At 45.8% G+C, this 21,386-nt stretch overlaps 1 protein-coding gene across 1 annotated transcript in view; it reads right to left on the bottom strand.

Annotated features, from left to right (window-relative positions):
• Window positions 1-21,386, bottom strand: part of LOC126267934 (epithelial discoidin domain-containing receptor 1-like) — a 439,627-nt gene that overhangs the window by 75,309 nt on the left and 342,932 nt on the right. The window contains exons 9-10 of the mRNA XM_049973245.1: window positions 8,386-8,526; window positions 4,026-4,517 (exon numbers count right to left, since the gene is read on the bottom strand). Of these exons, the coding sequence (XP_049829202.1) occupies window positions 4,026-4,517; window positions 8,386-8,526 (633 nt within the window). The remainder of the gene's footprint in view (window positions 1-4,025; window positions 4,518-8,385; window positions 8,527-21,386) is intronic.

The raw sequence follows: 21,386 nt of genomic DNA, 5'->3' as shown, positions 1-21,386 counted from the left end.
GGGGCGTTTCACCGGAAGCGCAGAGGGGACAGTGGATGGATAGGAAGAGTACACTGAGGGCCGCTGCGAGAAGGAAGGCCGGTCTGATGAGATGGAAGAAAAAACGGGAGTCGACATAGAAGCGATAGGAGATCCAGTATTAGATTCAGAATGTAAAAGAGCTCTGGAAGATCAAATGAGACAGTGGGTATAGGAAACATTCCATCAAAATTTCTAAAATAATTGGGATTAGTTGCAACGAAACGACTATTCACGTTTGTGTTTAGACTGCGTGGTTCTGGCGATATACCATCTGTATATCGAAAAAAATTTCATTCACAAAATTTCGAAGACTGCAAGACCTGACAAGTGCCAGAATTATCACACAGCAAGCTTGAAAGCTCGCGCACCTAAGTTGCTGACCAGAATAATATGAAGAAGAATAGGGGAAAAAAATGAGAATCTGTTAGATGACGACCATTTTGGCTTTAGGAAAGGTAAAGGCGCGAAGAGGCAATTCTGATGTGGCGATTGCTAATGGAAGCAAGCCTAAAACAAATCAAGCCACATTCATAGGATCTGTCGACAGGTAACATGCGTTCGATAATGTAAAATGGTACAATATGTTCGAAATTGGGGGTAAGCTATAGTGAGAGACAGGTAATATACGTCATGTGCAAGAGCCAAGAGAGAGTAATAAGAATCAGAGACCAAGAACGAAGTACTCTGATTAAAAAGGGGATAAGACAGGGATGTAGTCCTCCTCGTCTACTGTATAATCTGTACATCGAAGAAGCAATGATGGGAATAAAAGAAAACTACAAGAGTGGAAATAAAATTGAAGGTAAAAGAATTTCAATGATAAGACACGGTAATGACATTGCTAACCTGTGTGAAAGTGAAGAAGAATTACACGGTCTGCTGAATGTAATGGACATCTAAGGAGTAGAAATATGTACTGATAGTAAAGCGAAGTAATGATAAATTGCAGAAATAACGACAGCGAGAAGCTTAACATCAGGACTGATGGACACAAAGTAGATGGAGTTAAGGACTTCTTTTACCTAGGCAGTAAAATAATGAATGACGGACAGAGCAAGGAGGACATCAAAAGCAGACTAGCATTGGCATAAAGGTCATTCCTGGCCAAGATAAGTCTACTAGTATCAAAAGTAGGCCTTAACTTCAGGAAGACATTTCTGAGAATGAAACTTACTGGCAGATTAAAATCTCATTCTGGATTTCTGAGGATGTATCTTTGGAGCACAGAATTGTATGGTAGTGAAACATGGATTGGAAAAACCGGAACAGAAGAGAATCGAAGCATTTGAGATGTGGTGCTACAGACGAATGTTGTAAATTTGGTGGTGTAATAAGGAATGAAGAGGTCCTGAGCAGAAACGGAGAGGAAGCGAATATATGGGAAACACTGACAAGGAGAAGGGACAGGATGATACAAGATATGTTAAGATCTCAGGGGATACCTTCGTTGGTAGTAGAGAAAGCTGTACAGGGTAAAAGCTGTAGAGGAAGACAGAGATTGGAATACACCCAGCAAATATACTGCAGTGCCACATAATCTGATATAGGCATGCATATTCAAATACAGAGATATCTAAACAGGCAGAATACGGCGCTACGGTAGGCAACGCCTATATAAGACAACAAGTGTCTCGTGCAGTTGTTCGATTGATTACCGCTGCTGCAACGGCAGATTATCAATATTTAAGTGTGGTTGAACGTGGTGCTGGTCGGCGCACGAGCGGTGGGAGACAGCATCTTCGAGGTAGCGATGAGGTGAGGATTTTCCCACATGACAATTTCACAAGTGTACTGTGAATATAAGGAATCTGGTAAAACATCAGATCTCCGACCGCTGCAGCCGGAAAAATATCCGGCGAGAACGGAACCAACGACGACTGAAGAGAATCGTTCAACGTGACAGAGGTGCAACCCTTCCGCAAATTGCTGCAGATTGCAAAACTTGGCCATCAACAAGTGTCAGCACGAGAACCATTCAACGAAACATCATGGATATGGGGTTTTGGAGCTGATGGGACAACCGTGTACCATTGAAGACGCCACGACAATAAGCCTTACATGTCGGCTGGGCCCGTCTGTACCGACCCTGGACTGTTGATGATTGGAAACGTGTTGCCTGGTCGGACGAGTCTCGTTTCAAATTGTATCGAGCTGATGGACGTGTACGGGTATGGGGAAAAACTCATGAACCCAAGGATCCTGCATGTCAGCAGGGGAATATTCAAGCTGGTGGAGCCTCTGCAATGGTGTGGGACATGTGCTGTTAGAGTGATATGGACCCCTGATACGTCTAGATTCTACTCTTGAGAATCCTGTCTGATCATCAGCATCCGTTCATGACCATTGTGCATCCTGACAAACTAGAGCCACTCAAGCTGGACAATGCGACACCCCACGCGTCCAGAATTGCCACAGAGTGGCTCCAGGAACATTCTCTTGAGTTTAAAAACTTCCGCTGGCCACCAAACTCGCAAGATATGAACATTATTTGGGATATCCGGGATAGATTGCAATGTGCTCTTCAGAAGAGATCTCCACCCACTCACACTATTATAGATTTGCCGACAGCCCTGCAGTATTCATGGTGTCAGTTCCCTCCAGCACTACTTTAAACATTAAGGTACACGAAGGGGACATGCGGATAAAACAAAGTGCAAAATCGGCAGTAGCGGAACATCACGAGGACTGTGGCTTTGACATCGATTTTAATAACGTACGTGTACTGGCTAAAGAAACTAACATTTATAGAAGAAAGGTCCGAGAAGCGGTTGAAATTTCTAAGAATGCATGTAATTTCTATAGAGAGGACGGCTATAAGCTTCCGGCATCGTGGCTCCCCGCCCTCAAGGAAGTAAATACGCGGCAGCGGTATGTGAGCAGCATAAACAAGGCGGTGCAAGTCACCTCGCCGGACAATAATATTTTGGGTAAGCATTCCCCCTCTCTTGCTCTGTCCATTTCAATTCTAGCCACTGATGACGACCAACCAATAGCGGTAGCAGGCATTTCAACCAATAACCCTTCTCCAGCATAGTGTGGAATAGTGCCTTTCTATCCAATGATGATGACCACCAATAGTATCTACAGGAGATAAGATACCAACGCCCATTCTTCTGTATTAGCCTATGACTATGGCCCACCAATGGTAGGCATGTGAATTTTAACCAGTGCCATCAGTTCTGCAGCACGAACGCCAGAAAACTCCCTCTTTATAAGTGGACACGACACTCGTCTCTGACAGTGTTCTAGCAGTGGTGGACACCAAAAGATCCTGAGGAAGATCCCAGCAAAGGGGCTGAAAAGTCAAACATTTTAGAAGAAATATGATGTGGCCCAATAACCCAGAAGATTAACTTCAGTGACAACGGCCACGAAAGCCTGCACACTTACATTAGTTGAGTCCATTCCACGTCGTGATGTGTGACTTCTGCAAGCTCGTTGGGACCCAATACGATACTGCTTGGCTCTGTAGTGTAATTGAGGACGTAGGTTGCAAGTACTACTGTGAGATAAAGACGTTGGAATAGAACAGGAATTCGTGGTGGACCACATCAAACCAGAGGGAAAAGACAGAGATAGAGAGAAACAGAAGGTGGAGCGTCCGCCGGCCGATGTGGCCGACTGGTTCTAGGCGCTTCAGTCCGGAATGGCGCCACCGCTACGGTCGCAGGTTTGTATCCTGCCTCGGGCATGGATGTGTGTGATGTCCTTAGGTTACTTAAGTTTAAGTAGTTCTAAGTTCTAGGGGACTGATGACCTAAGATGTTAAGTCCCATAGTGCTCAGAGCCATTTGAACCATTTTTTTTTGTGTAACGTCCTCACCGAGTACCACAGCAGCAGGTCGATATATGTTTACAGTTATCGTTCGTATAGTGACGGAAGCACAAGTAGTGGGCTCTATTGTATTTGAATTACAGTAGCTACAACTTGGGAGTGAGTGGGAAGAGGAAAAGCAAAGTCGAATAAACGACACTTAGTTAGGAGACGAGGTGGCGGTACTGACCGGCGAAGTCGTGGCTCTTGGAGGGCGCGAGCAGGCAGCCGTACTCGTGCTGTGCGGAGAGCAGCTTGTACGGCTCGTGGTAGACGCTCGAGTTCTCGCTGTCGTCGCCGTTGCTGCCGCTGCCGCTGGCGCTGTCGTCGCCGCGGCCGCCGTACAGGCTGCAGACGGCGGCGTGCGGCGCGGGGGCGGCGGGGGCGGCGGCGGCCACCCTGGCGTGGCCGGCCACCCCCAGCACGCGCGCCAGCACCGGCGGCGTCGACAGCTGCAGGCCGCGCATGGAGACGCCGCCCCCGGGCGCGGCGCGCGGCAGTCCTCCGCCGGCTGCAGCCGCCGCGAAGCCTCCGCACGGCTTGGCCGCCAGCAGCGCCACCTTCTGGCGGCCGCGGCGCACCACCAGCACGGCGGCCCCCGCCAGCGCCAGCAGCAGCGCCGTCGCCAGCAGACCCCCCACCAGCCCCACGTACGCCTGCTGCGCGCCCGCCGCGCTCGTCGCTGCAACGCGCCCGCAAACACTGCTGTCGGCTTCCCTGTGGGTACTAGCAGGAGCGTATCTCTATGGCATAAAATATATCCTTTTCAAACACCTAACACAGTGAAAGTGTGAATTTTTTGAAACCCAGTCATTTCTCCCATTGTGAGGCAGAGATTCGGAGCTCTCATAGTACAAAAACGTGGAGTCCTGGGACATGACCCTGGGGCTCACCGACGCTTCAAACAAGTGTCGACACATGTGGAAAAAAAGGCGAGAGCTCAGTTCAGGTGAGATGCTGTATGCGTTTAAGGATGTCGCACTTGGCTCCAAACTTCACCACAATTTTAGCCAACGCCACCACTCACGTGTCACACCATGGGAACATGTTACACCATCCTCTTAGAACATCTCACCCCTTGTCCCTTGTCCTGGCGTCTCTATGGTGGATGGCAGAAGAGTGACACCCAGTGTTGACATCGCCCGATTTTCTGCTCGGTGGCACAGGAAAACTTTTCAGACACATCACAACAGCTCATAATCTACAGGGTAAACTGGCGAACTCAGAGACCGATGGTAGCACACCGCATGTTGTACTCGTCCAACGCAATGCCCGAAATCACAGCACCAAATTACGACACCTGAAGATGGGCATATAAGAGCTCGAGACAAGTCGTGTTCTAAATAAAAGAACCTTACAACTGTTGTGGTATTTTCAACCTCCGGTATAATGCTCGGTTGCGAATGGTCCTCCGACAGGATCGTTTGTGCTACACGATAGGGCCAGTGGCGCAGAGGGGGTCAGTGGAACCAGCACTTCCATTGCGACGGTCATCTGGACATGCAGTCAGTTCCACAGGGAAGTGTGAGCCATAATTTTAGGTCGCAGGTTCGAATCCTGCCTTGAGCATGGACGTGTGTGCTGTCCTTAGGTTAGTTAGGTTTAAGTAGTTCTAAGTTCTAGGGGACTGATGACCTCAGATGGTAAGTTCCGTAGTGCTAGAGCCATTTGATCCATTTTTGCCATAATTTTAAATATAACGTCCACATCGACACCTCTGGTTAGAGGCTCGAATCTGTACTCAACGCAATTATGCACAGTGTACGCGTAAACAGTAGGAGAGTTGAATGTTTTCTTTGGTCGGTTGCAGTCTTGGCAATTTGCACTTATTTTCAGCCAATCTAAACGCTGGTAAAATGTGAAATATTTATCAAAAATGCCTTCTGACTTCCGTTAAGAAGCTATTTGGCTCAAGCGAGGTAAACTGGCTGTTTCAAGGTAATAATGATCCGAACCATCGTAGCCGTCTCTACACAGCGTGGAAACAAGACATTGTGGTGTACACGATGGAATGGCCTGTAATGTCTCCGGATGCAAATCCGAACGAAAATGTTTGGTTGTATATTAACATGAAGCTTAAAGAAAAGCCAATATATACTTAGAAGCACCTGTCACATAAAATGAGGACTATATGGAGATAGCTACCGAGAGAATATGCATAAAATATCGTCAAAAGCCTACCAAAAACATGCAAGCTGTAATCGATAACGACGGTGATTCGATTAACTATTAGGTAATTGTGCAATTAGTAATGATGTGTATTTTCATGTGAATATATATTAATAACAGTGTCTTTTATTTCATGCAGATAAAAGTGTACACATTCTTGTGGAACTGACTGTATTTCTTGGTCGGAAACGACAGGTTGAAGTGTGATGCACAACAGAACAACGTTTTCGACGACCTTGCACCTTGTTGACATGCCTGGACGAATCAAACCTCTTCTAGCGACATCGTGGCGCTAAGATCAGTTTGAAAATTTCTGACTCATTTCGAGCGTCAGCAATTTTTTCTGTGGTACCAGTATACGGAACTGCTAGAAACCGTTCACTACCATAAATGAACCCTCGTGATTTGGGTCGTCCTGTGGCAGAATCACGGGGATGTGTGACATCGACAACTACATAAAAGAAACGGCAAAGGATTCCTCTGTCCCCCTCCCCCCAACATTCGCCCCCCCATGCCACCCATGCACCTTTGCTGAGTACTTTAAAAATGTTCCTGTACAGAGGCCTGCATTCACCGATGACTACGCGCCATTGGGAGAGACAACACTTTTGATATCACTCAGATTTTACATGCAGCCAGCAGGCGGTAATACATTGATAAAGCGACAGTTATCTGAGGTTTTTCATCTATTATTACTCCTACACTATTTGCTAATGAAGATAAATTGATATTTCTCTCATTTAGTGTTAGAGAAGATAGGGATATTTCGGCCTAATGAACCCAGAAAAACCAATGAGTACCGCTTGGGTTTTGGAAGGGCCGAGGTTTAACCCTATATCCTATGAAGTATGGGAGTCTCCAGTTCTAACTTATGCAGGCTACATCTATCTATGACAGAAGAGCACCCATCTTTCTGAATTCCCTGACTGAGTCGATCAGCCTTATAGTGTAAACAGTGAAGCGTACAAGCCGCTTAGACACTGTATACTGGACTAGGCTAGTGTAAGAGCAGTTGATACGAAACGTGTACAAATGCAGAAAAGAAATAATGTAAAATGTAATATTTAACCCTCCTTGTTGAACTAACACTACTGGGGTCAATATGACCCCATAGCCACATTGGGATTATATACGAGGGATATTCGGAAAGTAAGTTCCAATCGGTCAAGAAATGTAAACCACTGTGAAAATCTAATAAAGCTTGGCACACATGTGTTTGGCAGTGTCTCTAGTATCCCTGTCGGTTTCATAACTTCGCTCATGGTGAGCACATAAAGATGCGTATAAAATAGTGTCTCCCGCCAAATATGAGGTCCTGGTGAGACATTTCACCTGATGTTATGCAACCCACTTTACAGCACTGTTATACGGTTTCTACTTCGTGACAATTCTCGGTTGCAATCTCGAGGGGCAATGAGAATGCTGTTGCAGGCGTTTTCGATAGGAAGTGTTGATCACCCGCATTACAGCCGGTAATTGGCTCCCTCTGTGTTTAGTCTCTGCTCACATTAAATACTGGCTATGAAGACAACATTTTCGCACAGACAACGAGCTATAGATGAGCGTAGCGAATTGGCAGGAAGCACAGGCGGCTGCCTTCTATGACGAGGATATTGGGCAGTTGGTATGATGCGACAGATGTCGTAGCTGGAGCGGCGACTATGTGAGAAGTAGCTGGAAGGTGGAGCCAGCTGTCCCAAATAAAACGTTTCTGATTTTCAATGTACGTACTTTGCATTACACGTCTGATCGGAACTTACTTTCTGGACAAGCCTCGTATCTCCCTTATTTCCAAAGCTGTCATTTCCAAATATACGATTTTCTCCCACTGTGTCAACTGTACTGAATGGTGTTTTCTTCAGTTCTATATTTACAACACATGAAAACTTATTGATGGTTTTTTTTGCGCTGAGTACCACCAGAGTCAGTATGATCCAGTCTAAATTTATTTCTGTTCCATGAAAGTAACATTTATTAAAAAAAATAACGACCGCTACATAGAACAGCTGTTATGTGTGTTTTTATGTTAGTTCATTAAAATACTGCCAGTATATCCTGAGCAAATTATTTTGGGTCTTTTCATCACAGCGGTACTCAGTGAAACAAAAATATCTTGGTAGTGGGAAGGGTAAGTAACATACAGAGTTAACTGCAGTCCACATGTCAGTGGACCAAATCTTCTGTAAGAGGGAGGAGTGTTCGCTGTAGTAAATGAAGCTCTTGTGGATCTTGCTGGCATTGTGTATTCGCCAGCGACTCACAGGAAATTCCTAACAGGTGCGAGTCAACCACGTTCGTCTTAGAGACAGTGGAGTACCGTTACTCGGGAGTCGGTAAGGGCAGCAGGTGAGGTAGCAGCAGAGGCCGGTGAGGCCACCCACCTTTTGTGACCTCCTTGCGGGCGTGCGACGTCTCGACGGCGGCCGTCTGCGAGTCCTGGCTCTCCGGCTCCTGCAGCGCGTTGTCCTGCTGGAAGAACATCTGCTCCAGCATCTGCTGCGACACGTTGCGTGGCACGGCCACTGCGGAAGAGGGGAAACAGTCTCAGTGTGATACTAACTACTGGAAACTGAGCAAGGTTTTGCTAGCAGAGCTTTACATTCACTCTAATGTGCCAGAAATTATTAGACAACGGGTAACAGTGCCTGGTTGAAAGGAAGTTCGTCTCTTACGAACCATTATATAATCATTTGTTGTAAACATTGGTTAAAAACTGTCTTGGTTGCAATTTTAGTTTTTTATTTTTCCACTACGCATTTCACCTTTTTTAGTCATCTTCAGGTTATCTTAATTTGGTATTTCTCAGAAGGATCCTTTAGTCAGTCTAGCCAAAGGACATCGTCGAATATATCAGGCTAACATCGCTTTCGTTAAACTCAGTAAAAACTTTTCTAGATGGTTGTAAGCTACTCACAGCAATCATGCCCCCATCAACCAGTTTCCAACTCCTGACACAGTGATGGCCGACATCCTCCTACCCATTCATGGACGCCGTGCTAACCCTTAAAGTTCTTCCACATACTCGGCCACACATGATGGGAGGATGCTGGGTATCAGTATCAGACTTTTCAACTTAGGCTGAGGGAAACCTTCAACCTCTTTTGCCACAGTTTATCTGTGTACTTGGTATTTTGACATTTGTATTCATTTGATGTTTTTGGTGTTCATTGGTGGTTTCCACATCCAGGCATTCGCCTTAAAACTGGGAGAAAACCGCCAAAAACGCTAACAGAGACTTTTAGCTATTTTGGTTCATATGGTTCAAATGGCTCTGAGGACTATGGGACTTAACTTCTAAGATCATCAGTCCCCTAGAACTTAGAACTAATTAAACCTAACTAACCTAAGGACATCACACACATCCATGCCCGAGGCAGGATTCGAACCTGAGACTGTAGCGGTCGCGCGGTTCCAGACTGTAGCGCCTAGAACCGCTCGTCCACCCCGGCCGGCGTTAGCTATTTTTTTAAACCCTTTATGATATGTCGCGACTTCTCACTCCATCTTTAAAAGATAAAGTATGAAAAATTCTCTTTCGTTACGAGTCTGTTACGACTGTTGCGCTCTATTTATTCTTAGTTTTGTACATTGATAAAATATCGCAGAACTTTTATGGATGTATTATCTGTGGCTTCAGATATAATACATCTATAAAAGTTCTCCGATATGTTAACAACGTTTGAATCTCAGCACTTATGGAGGTCACATTATTTGGCTGCATGTAGTTGGATGTGGGTCATCCTGTGCTTGGGTTTGGTTGTCTACTGTGGTAATTTGGACCTTAGATATTTTCCTCTGTTTCGTGGTAAATCTATTTATGATAATAACAGTGTACAAGCACCAAACATTGAAAAGCTTCTTATAAAATTTTCTGTATTTGTATGTCCCATGAGGTCTATAGCTTCATGTTTTACATGACAGGCCCTGGCAAGAAAATTGGAAGGTAAGAAGATAATGGAGTTACTGTAGAAGTTTTCCACATCTGACGTTGATACACCAGCTCGGGATAGTAGCGATTCTGAGATGAAACGCGTTCTTTAAAAATTTGAACTCACCAGTTCTGCAGGCCAAAGAAACAAAAAATTACACCATGACATATGTTATCATCAACAGAATATTTCCACTTATTTCTAAAAGCTGAAGAGGGCAATTGTAATAAGAAATATCTCCCAATTATTTTTAGAAGAAAGAAGGGAGTTTCACTGTCAAATAAAGTTTGAATCGAAAATATTGGTTCATGATCGGATTTCACTGCTATTCGAGGAAAATGGGAAAACTACGCTATTTACGATGTAGAATCAAGAACTCACTCCAAGTGTTCCCACTGTAAAACGTTATGTGTCAATGAGAGAACAAACTGATTTTATTAAAACCAGAGCTTTTGAAGTAATGTTTGTCGACGACTGGACCATTACGACCTGGCACAATTCTGAAATCAGTTTTTGAAAAAAATGAAATAAAATACCAAAAAATATATTCCTTCAGTTGTCTCTGCAGTAAGCCAGTTTCCAAATTACCACAATGACATAAAAAATTGGTAGTTGTGAATGCCAAATAACAAAAATTCGTGCCTTAAGGAGTTAAATCATTCTCTATAGTCTTTGTGCATATACGGGGTGTTCGTAAATCCCCATTGCAAGTTTCTAGGACGTGTAGAGGGTAGTGAGCACATAATATTTTGAATAGGAACCCATATCCAGAAACGGACCGTTTCCACTCTACGACGGTTTCAACCCACTTGCTTAATCACACACTTCTGCTTGAAGAACTGAATTAGGCGTCACATAGTACAGTGCTTAGGTAAGAATTCGAAACGAAACATAACGAGACTTCCATTTATCACTTAAGCACATTTGTTTGTATTAACAATGTAACTGGTCATGTATACTTCATATTCCTAAAAGATGTATTGGACCCGTTCATGGAAGCTGTGCCACTGAATGTCCATCTCACAGCAAGGCAGAAGTTAATTGGCATCACATGACGTCTGACGCAGTACACCTTGTCCTGTGTACCCTGTTACATACCAAAACAAGCAGCTATCAGACGTTTCTCTTTCCCCTCAGCAGACGTGGACGCGTTACACATCTGAGCTGAAACATTCGCAGAACGGAAACGGTACGTTTCTAGACACGGATCCCTACTCAAAACACACGTACTCACTTCCCTCTACATGTCCTAGAAATTTGTAACGGGAATTTCCGAACACCCTGTATTAACTTGTTTGTGAAATAACATGTTTTCTCCAATCCTGTATCGCTTCTGATTCTTACCGAGACATACCGAACTCGCATTCGGGAGGACGACCAACAGCCCAAAGTGGCTCATTACTGATGTCACCGTACACACAGCTTTCATTCTCCTACGTATTTCAGCTGGAAGCACGTATTTTGCGGTCAGAAACTCAACTACAGCACGTTCTTTCTCACGCACCGCCATGTTACACGCTACAATTCCAAGCCCTTCAGCGGCAGGGCATTGCAATTTGCGTCAGCGAAGCGCGCAAGTCGATCGAGTAATACGCATCATGTGTAATATCTCTACTAATACTAAGAACAGAATAAAACAGTCGGATGCATTACCGTTTAGGTCCACCCTCATAAAAAAACGCGAAAATGTCGTCAAGCAAAAGTTAGTGAAAATTTGTACATCTCTCAAAAGGTTGATGCTCGAAGCATACAACTTCCGCCCCAATAAGTTAGCGAGAATCTGAGAAAATTCTAGTCCTAAGTAAAATCACTGCCAACGGTCTTGCATCTGTGATAACACCGGTTTCCGTCAGATCACCCAAGTTAAGCGCTCTCGGGCTAGGCTAGCTCTTCGATGGATGACCATCCGGTTTGCCGAGCGCTGTTGGCGAGCGGGATGCACTCAGCCCTTGTGAGGCAAACTGAGGAGCTACTTGACTAAGAAGTAGCGGCTACGGTGTCGTAATCTGACACACGGCCGGGAGAGCGGTGTGCTGACCACGTGCCCTCCACATCCGCATCCAGTGTCGCCTGAGGTCCTGAGGATGACATGGCGGCCAGTCGGTGACGTTGGGCCTTAATGACCTGCTGCGGCGGAGTTTAGTTTAGTTTTAAGTAAAATCACTAAAGTGATCGCTTCTCTCTCTATCCAGTCACTCGTTGACCAGTCTCGTGTGGCAACAGAAGACGGCAAAATAAAGCAGACTTTTTAAATGTCGCGCTTGAAACACCATTCACGCTGGAGCATGGTACGGACGTAAACCGTTACGTCGTCACACAGTCTCCTGTAAAGAACAAATAGTAGTAGAAATCTTTGGTGCTGAGAACGAACTGAAACAGCTGAAAATAAATATGTTGCCGGGTCGGGATGGAATCTCAGTTCGGTTCTACAGAGAGATATCTTCGGCGTTGGCTGCTTACTTAGCTTCGATTTATCTCGAATCTTTCGCCCAGCACGAAAAACCACAAAGGACTGGAAAACATCCACAGGTGGCTAATGGAGAAGAGAAGTGTGAAATAATGGACCCGTAAAATACAGACCGATAATAAACGAATAACATTTGTTTGCTGCGGAATTCTTGAGCATATTATAAGATCGAAAATGTTTCAAATGGCTCTAAGCACTATGGGACTTTACATCTGAGATCATCAGTCCCCTACACCTATAACTATTTACACCTAACTAACCTAAGGACATGACACACATCCATGCCCGTGGCAGGATTCGAACCTGCGACCGTAGCAGCAGCGCGGTTCCGGACTGAAGCGCCTACAACCGTTCGGCCACAGCGGCCGACTACTCTAAGTTCGAAATAATAATAGTTCACGGGTGATCTGCTGGATGTCAGTCATCTGGGAAGAGAGAACGAAGTCTCAGCAAACATCAAGTTAAAATGGTCTTCCGGTCACCAGCTAAAACACGGACACTGGTTGGTAATGTGAAAGACGGCTTTGGACTGCGGAAATCCGGGATCTATCAAGTAACCTGCCAGTGAGGTAAGAGATACGTACAGGGTGACACTTACCGAACTATATGAAGAAAACGTAAATTAGTTACAAACAACGGGGCGTACACACTTTATTCAACAATTAAATGTAATTGCAGATATTCGGATTTAGGTTATGAGATGTTCGATACGCCTGCCGTCATTGGCCATGAAGTGGCGCAGATGAATACCGAAATTCTGTGTGATCCGCTGAAGAGTCGGAACATCGGTGCTGTCGATGACCTCCTGAGTGGGTGTTTTCGGCTTAGCAACGGTTTTGAAGTTACTGCTGTACTCTTTTGTCTTTCCATATATCCCCACAAAAACGAGTCGCATGTGTTCAGATCCGGAGAACATGGTGGCCTATCGAGGACTATGCCCGTGTCATCTGGGTGCCCCAGAGGCCAGAATGCGGTCCCAAAAGTGCTCCTCCAGGATACCAAACACTCTCCTGGTTCGATGGGGTTGAGTTCTGTTTTGCATGAAACCCATCTTCACTTTGGATAATGGCGATGAAATCATCTTCCAAAAGGTTCACATACCTTTCAGTAGTCACCTTGCGTGCCGTCGTTGCACAGCACACAGTCACCCGTTGAGGGTGAAGAGACTTCTCGATCGCGAAATGCGGATTCTCAGTGCCCCGAATGCGGAAACTTTGCTTATTGACGAACACATCCAAATGACAATGGGTTTCGTCGCTAAACTGGAACAGAATAATTCCCATCATATCCCGCGCAGGCATGCACTTTGAACGGCCTAACGCAAACCATTCAGACGTTATGATGATTTTATTTCATGTAGTTCAATAATAGTCACCCTGAAGATGACACTGTGCGTACTATCGAAGATCTTTGCCGGGAAAACCAACCGCTCATCAGATAGCTGCAGCCTAACAAGTCGGCAGACGCAGAACATCGCCTGACGACATTACATTGAAGGGACTATGACCTCACCAAGGTTCTGAAAGAGACGTCTAATTTAGGGACTGCGACATTAAGGACTCTATTGGGATTGAGTAAGGGAACCACTGATGAGTCGCGATAGCGGGTACATCCTGAGAAGGGCATGGGACCCCGCTGTAGGAATGATCAAGAAATGAAACGAGACATCACACACTGAACTGACGTCGGGGACGGGTGGAGGAACAGCAGAGGTGCCTCCAGCCCGCACACCTGGACGCGAACCTAGGACGTTTCGACTTCTGGGGGAGAGAACACTGGAGCTTCAGTTCCAGAAGAGAGCACCTTCGGTCTGCAGCTTGTGGCAGCGGTGACCTGAACTTCAGCCGCCGCAGCATCTAGCACTTGCTGCAGTCCGCTCTCCGCCTTACTAATTGCGGCTTAGATAGCCGGTAGTCGGGAGTAGTTAGCCGTCCGTGGACTTGCTGAACTGGCAGGATTAGGTTCCACAACTTCTTTGTTTAACTTAACTGACTGAGGGTTCATCAATGCTGAGACTATTTGAGTAATTTGCTTACGTTTATCGTGTAGCGAAATTAGACATATCACTACAGTCGTATCCTTTCATGAATGACTTGTGGCATGATTGTCACTTCCATTTCACTTAACTCTCACGGACTTCGCCAACTCAATGAATCAGTAGCTTCATATTGTTAAATGCTTAAAAATGTTAGTTTTCGCTTTCTGGGTGCCTTATCGATTATGATAACGTATTATCATTAGTTCGTATTCACGTATATGTTCACAGAGAATACCGTAACAAATGGGGGTCAAGTGAGTCGTTATTTCATTTCAGCATATAGGTGACCCCTGCAAACTATCAGTTCTCTAATACTTTTTGAGAGAACCCACACCCAGAAATTATTTGCTAGCGCCACCCTGTTCATTTCGTTATTCCCTCGCGCGACGATTTCCTTACCGCGTCTGAGTGTATGGGGAGAGATGTGGCTCTCGGTTAGTCCAGCCGGTGCGGGTGATTGCGGCGGTGAAAACAGCTGCCACGTTCGGTTGGTGTCTTTCAAATCGTGCCCCAGTATAAACTAAGTGCACTAATGCGTATGACAATGAGAAGCGTTTGTCTGTACCATCTCAGTTTACAGTGCTGTGAATCTGATGTGTGTGTGTCAGTAATGATAGACCTGAAAACATGCACGTTCGGGTACGACATTCGGTTCCAGCTGAAACGGCGCTCCTTGGAAAAGATAGGTTATTAGTGACTGGGAAAAACCCGATAAGGGCGACATGTTGTAGCAGAGAGCCACTTTCACGGAGGGTGGGTACACATCCATCATCAGGTCGCCCCCACAAAGTCGAAACGGTCACAATGGCATCGATTTGATTATGGGGTGTCATGAAGGCACTGGTAAGAGGGCTTTACGAAGGAGCATCCACCATCACATGCAGTACGTTCTCGTGACCTTTGGACACTGAGTGTATTACCAGGAATAGTCATAAGGCTTTATTTATCGACTGCGAGAAACAAAGTAATCAATTCTTTCTGGTTTGCAGGCACATGTGTGCCTTCCTGGTACGCAGTGAAATCCTGGCGCCATAGTATCGTAGCACGCAGCAGGAGTAGCCAGGCAGCGGTCAAGTGAAGTGTAAGTGTACAGTGCTGTGAATCTGCCATTTTACGTGTGTGGTATATACACACAGCTTCCGTTTGTCCACCCCCCACTATTAATCATGTTTGAGTTAAAATGAGAGAATATATAGATAAAAAAACGATTTTGCTTACGCGATAAATCCTTTCAGTTTAAAGACGCGATCCTTAGATTTCGCAACCCTGTACGTGAGTTGTTTACCGTCGTAAGCTTGGCGTAATTTCTTTCAGGTAAGCCTGACTGCGTTGACAGATTTATTTCTCACGTCTGCGGATCTGAGGGAGCCACACAGTGTTTCTACGGGAACTAATTAATTTCTATAGTAGGTTATATTTTAAGATAAAGATGATGTTAATGGTTTCTTTGGCTTCGCTGCATTATCTGCACTCCTGCATAGCCCCACCTCGCGTGCGATTTACATACAAATAATTTGTGTTTCGGAAGGGCGAGATTTACTGTAGGCGAGAACACGCGACGTAGTTCCTCTGCAGGCAGAGCGAGGGCGGCGGTTAAAGGGTTACGAGATTGGCGCGCTGTCTGGGGCTGAGGTGAACGACTCGTGTTGGGTTGTAATTGGGTCGGGGCGGTGCTGCACCCGCAGATTTAGTGCGCGTCGCGCCTGCATAATTCCGCCGGCGGCTCATAAGGCCCTCCGGCAGATGGCGGGGGTCATAAGCAGGGGCGGTGCATTACTGGCAGGTGGGGGCGGCGCTCCTGCAGGGAGGCGGCCCTTAGGAAGGGCAGGAGCTGGCGGCAACACGCCGCGGGCTGAGGCCGGCCGTGTCCTCAGTCTGGTGCCGGCTGCCTCAAACACTGTGTGGTGGCTGCAGACAATAGGCCTGTTTCCTACGTCAAAAATATGCTTCGGACTGATGTTCTGTGGAATGATTCTAACATTAAAAATCTCATTCACGGTCAACATCATCACAAAATACCTGTTATTTTTATGTAATCAAACCTTAAAAGATAATTAAATATCAATATTTGGTAGCGTAATCGAAAACGCTCTGTTATTGGCTGCAGCTCCAGTGACGTTATCGACTAGGAGTAAGACGAACGTATACGTGTGTTGCAGGACTGTCAGCCAAGGTTACTGAGTTTTTATGTACTCTTTCTGGAAATATACAACTGGCCATTAATATTACTACACCACGAAGATGGCGTGCTACAGACTCGAAATTTAACCGACAGGAAGAAGATGCTGTGATGTGCAAATGATTAGCTTTTCAGAACATTCATACAAGGTTGGCTCCGTGGCGACACCTACAACGTGCTGACATGAGGACAGTTCCCAACCAATTTCTCATACAGCTGTTGACCGGAGTTGCCTGGTGAAACGTTGTTGTGATCACTCGTGTAAGCAGGAGAAATGCGTACCATCACGTTTCCGACTTTGATAAAGGTCGGATTGTAGCCTATCGCGATTGCGGTTTATCGTATCGCGACAATGCTGCTCGCGTTGGTCTAGATCCACCGACAGTTACCAGAATATGGAATCGGAAGGTTCGGGAGGGTAATACGGAACGCCGTGCTGGATCCCAACGGCCTCGTATCACTAGCATTCGTGATGACAGGCATCTTATCCGCATGGCTATAACGGATCGTGCAGCTACGTCTCGATCCCTGAGTCAACAAATGGGGACGTTTGCAAGACAACAACCATCTCCACGAACAGTTCGACAACGTTTGCAGCAGCACGGACTATCAGCTCGGAAACCATGGCTGCGGTTACCCTTGACGCTGCATCACAGACAGGAGCGCCTGCGATGGTGTACTCAACGACAACAAACCTGCGTCCACGAATGGCAAAACGTCATTTTTTCGACGAATCCAGGTTCTGTTTACAGCATCGTCACGGTCGCATCCGTGTTTGGCGACATCGCGGTGAACACACATTGGAAGCGTGCATTCGTCATCGCCATATTGGCGCATCAGCCGGCGTGCGGTTATGGGGTGCCATTGGTTACACATCACGGCCACCTCTTGTTCGCATCGGCGGCGTTTTGAACAGTGGACGTTACTTTTCAGGTGTGTTAGGACCCGTGGCTCTACCCTTCATTCGATCCCTGCGAAACCCTACATTTCAGCAGGATAATGCACGAACGCTTGTTGCAGGTCCTGTACGGGCCTTACTTGATACAGGAAATGTTCGACTGCTGCCCTGGTTAGCACGTTCTCCAAATCTCTCACCAATTGAAAACATCTGGTCAATGGTGGCCGAGCAACTGACTCGTCACAGTACGCCAGTCACTACTCTTGATGAACTGTGGCATCGTGTTGAAGCTGCATGGGCAGCTGTACCTGTACACGTCATCCAAGCTCTGTTTGACTCAATGCCCAGGCGTATCAAGGCCGCTATGACGGCCAGAGGTCGTTGTTCTGGGTACTGATTTCTCAGGATGCACCCAAATTGCGTGAAAATTGAATCACATGTCAGTTCTAGTATAATATATTTCTCCAATGAATACCCGTTTATCATCTACATTTCTTCTTGGTGTAGCAATTTTAATGGCCAGTAGTGAAGTTTAGGTACTTCGTGACGAAAATCGCTTTTACAACTTTTAAGTAAGACCAGAAAGAAATTTTTTGTACTCTGATAGTAGAAATCGTACGAAAATTTATATATTTATGCCGCGCTCAGAGAGGCGATATGTTAAAGGACGGGCATTCTTTTCGCTGCTCGCTGCAACATCATTAAACCCGCTCAAAACTAAGGAATAGTGGAACTTTCGCAAATGGGTTCGTAACTTATATCTACATTGTCGACTGTCAGTCATGAGCGACGACCCGACAATACAATTATTCTTGGCAAATCTTAGTGCCAATTTTCGCCATACGATATACTCAGCAGAGATATGGCGAGAAGCACGCGCTCTATGCCGCAACGGATAACGCAGAAGACTGCACATATATCACCATGCTCTCACAGCATAACGAGGTAAAGGACGATCAAGTTTTCTATGCGGAGAGACGTAAAGCACATAGAACATCCAGGTAAACGTAAGGGCTCTGCTATTTGGGAGTGTAAGCTGACGTGAGTGACTGAAGCAGATTTAACGTCATCTCAAGTAAGAGGATGAAACTGCAGAACCTCACACAATAACGATCATAGATGGACAGTACGAGGATAAAAAAAAGTTTCTAATAAAGTAAAACATTGTGTGGTCACAGTAACTAGAAAATATATTTGTGAACGTGACGTGTGGGAATGGCTATTGAAAATGTAAGTGCATGTAAAGGCCAAACACAATAATACTCTGTTTCTAATCGGTGTAGTGAATTTATGTAGCTGTGATTTGGTTTTCGTGTGAAAAGACTATCGTCTTCTTTTTAAACAAGTTAAAATATTGTTGCAGTCTAGATACGAACCAGCGACCTATGGATATCATATTTAAACATTCAAAAGACCACCGCTCTACCAAACGGACTACCACTGACGTGCAATAAGTGGGTATAGCGACAATATTTGCCAAGAGCTTAATTTCGTCGACTTTGTAACAGTGAGAAAGCGTATCTCTGAGGTAAATTAATGTTAACTTCAGATTTCAAGACTTTTCAGTTAAGTAATAGGAATCTAAGCTTCGGCGTGGTAACATTTTGCCGGTACAGTCCAACCAATTTTTACGCACCTTCTCACTATCTGAAACACTCAAAAACAATTTTTCAAGAGTTTTTGTGGATGTATTTGTGGCACTACACACCATTTCTAATCCATTCCGAAGCAGACGTCACCATTAATTAGCTCTATGACAGTAGAAGGAGCGAGCTAGCCAGTGATGTCACAGGCATCGATCGCATGGAGTGACTTAGCGCACTTTCAAATTATTGAATTTCATTTGCATTTTTATAAAAGAATACTGAAATTCAAGAAGGAAAAAAAGCGCGTTATGAGCATAAAATGACAAAATTAACCAGTTAAGACAAGTTCCAGAAAACAAGTACTCTATAAAGAATGAAGTATGTACAGGTTGGCAGCTTCCATAAGAAAGAAGCGAATTCCAAACATCAGCAGAAAAGTACTTGTCAGAGAATATGGGCACATGATTTAGTAGAAACAGCTGTCGTACGACCAGCGGACTAAACATTTGTCAACCCTCGTAACAGCACAGTGGTGGAGATCTGTAAATGGCGTAATACCTGGCATAGCCGACGCAGGTCGCGGAAGTGCGGTGGAGTGTTTTGTGCACGAGAGCAGAGGGTGACAGGTCGGCGTGGAGGCGCTGCAGCAAGTCGCTACCGTGTGTGGGAGTGCCCAGGACCAGACTGTGAATGAAGCAACCCGAGCTGTCGGCGTGTCAAAACGAAAAACCGTCCGAGGAACGGTCTACCGCTGGAAGCCACGTATCACGCAGCAGCGGCCATAAAAGCATCCTGGCCGAAACAGACCGGACACCAGTGTCACGCAAAGTGAGTGACAGTCGATTTCAAACCCGACAGGGATTGCAGCTGTCAGTGAACAGAGGTCCATCTCAACCGTTTACCAAGTGGAGTCAGGTGCCTCGCAAAAGGCTGTTGCATACAGCGAGACACGAAGCTGCGCTTCTGCGGTGGAGCGAACAACACAGAGAGTGGCCGTCAGCTTACTACAGACGTGCAGTGTGGTCTGGGAAACAGCGATTTCGCCTCTTTTCAAATGATGCTAGGCGTCGGGCGAACCGACGCTTAAATCGCAGTGTGCGGAGCGCGCAGTCCAGGCACGAGGTGTTACTGTGATGTTTTGGGTGTGATTTTCCTACCATGACCAACAGTCAACTCATTCAAATTATCTTGAATATGAAACAGGGTATTTATTTCGCCATTCTAGGTGGACAACGCTTCCCTTTTTTCCTGCATTTTGATGAAAAACATCTTGGCTTAGTCGCGAAGTGCAGGCCTGCCTGCCGACACGTCGTGGGATCGAATCCTGGTCATACTACAGAAATGCTCGGCTTGTGTTTAACCTAGCCTTCACCTCTCAACGACGTGACAAGTCACCACGAATGACACGTACTTCAGCCGGCCTGAGTGGCCGAGCGGTTCTAGGCGCTACAGTCTGGAACCGCGCGACCGCTACAGTCGCAGGTTCGAATCCTGCCTCGGGCATGTATGCGTGTGATGTCCTTAGGTTAGTTAGGTTTATGTAGTTATAAGTTCTAGGGGACTGATGACCTCAGATGTTAAGTCCCATAGTGCTCAGAGCCACTTGAACCATTTTTGAACACGTAGTTCGGGTTCCACTTTAAACCATACGTCCCTTTCCCTGTTTGGATAACTGTGTTATTACGATATTGTAGTGCCTGTGTTATTCCGAATTACGATGAAAAGCTCATTAGGACATGCATGCAGGACAGTAACAGACAATGCGGTGACTACAGCCGTTATCAAATACGTTAAATATATTCGTAATTGCGACGTAATTTCGAATAACACAGGCGCTGTAATATCGGATCCATCCACCGACACCGGGCAAGCGACTTTCGAGCGTCGCCTGGATCCACTCGTTGCAGAGGCACGGTTGACCACATAAGGAAGTTAGGCCTCGAGTCGCGCAAGCGTAACCAAGTGGCAAGGCGACCGCCCGTGATAAGCGGGATGTCCGGGTTCGTCCCAGTCCGTCACCAATTTACACTGTCGTGACTCCATTCTACAGCTGCTGGTTGTTCATATTCGCAACTGCGAATACGCTCCAAGTACTTCATAACGGCTGTAGTCGCCGCTGTACCTGTCCCTTCGGACATCCATGCATGTCCAAAAGAACTTTGCATCGTAATTCAGAATAACACAGGCACTGGAGTGTCGTATGAACCAAGACTCCAAACGTCAAACATTACTGGAGCAGAGAGACTACGGCTCTGCACTTTGCGTACAGTTGGCGATCTAATGTT

The sequence above is a fragment of the Schistocerca gregaria genome, chromosome 4, assembly GCF_023897955.1.
Source record: "Schistocerca gregaria isolate iqSchGreg1 chromosome 4, iqSchGreg1.2, whole genome shotgun sequence".
Taxonomy (NCBI): Eukaryota; Metazoa; Arthropoda; class Insecta; order Orthoptera; family Acrididae; genus Schistocerca; species Schistocerca gregaria.
Note: the sequence above shows the minus strand (reverse complement) of the source record. Positions and strands in the feature narration are given on the sequence as shown.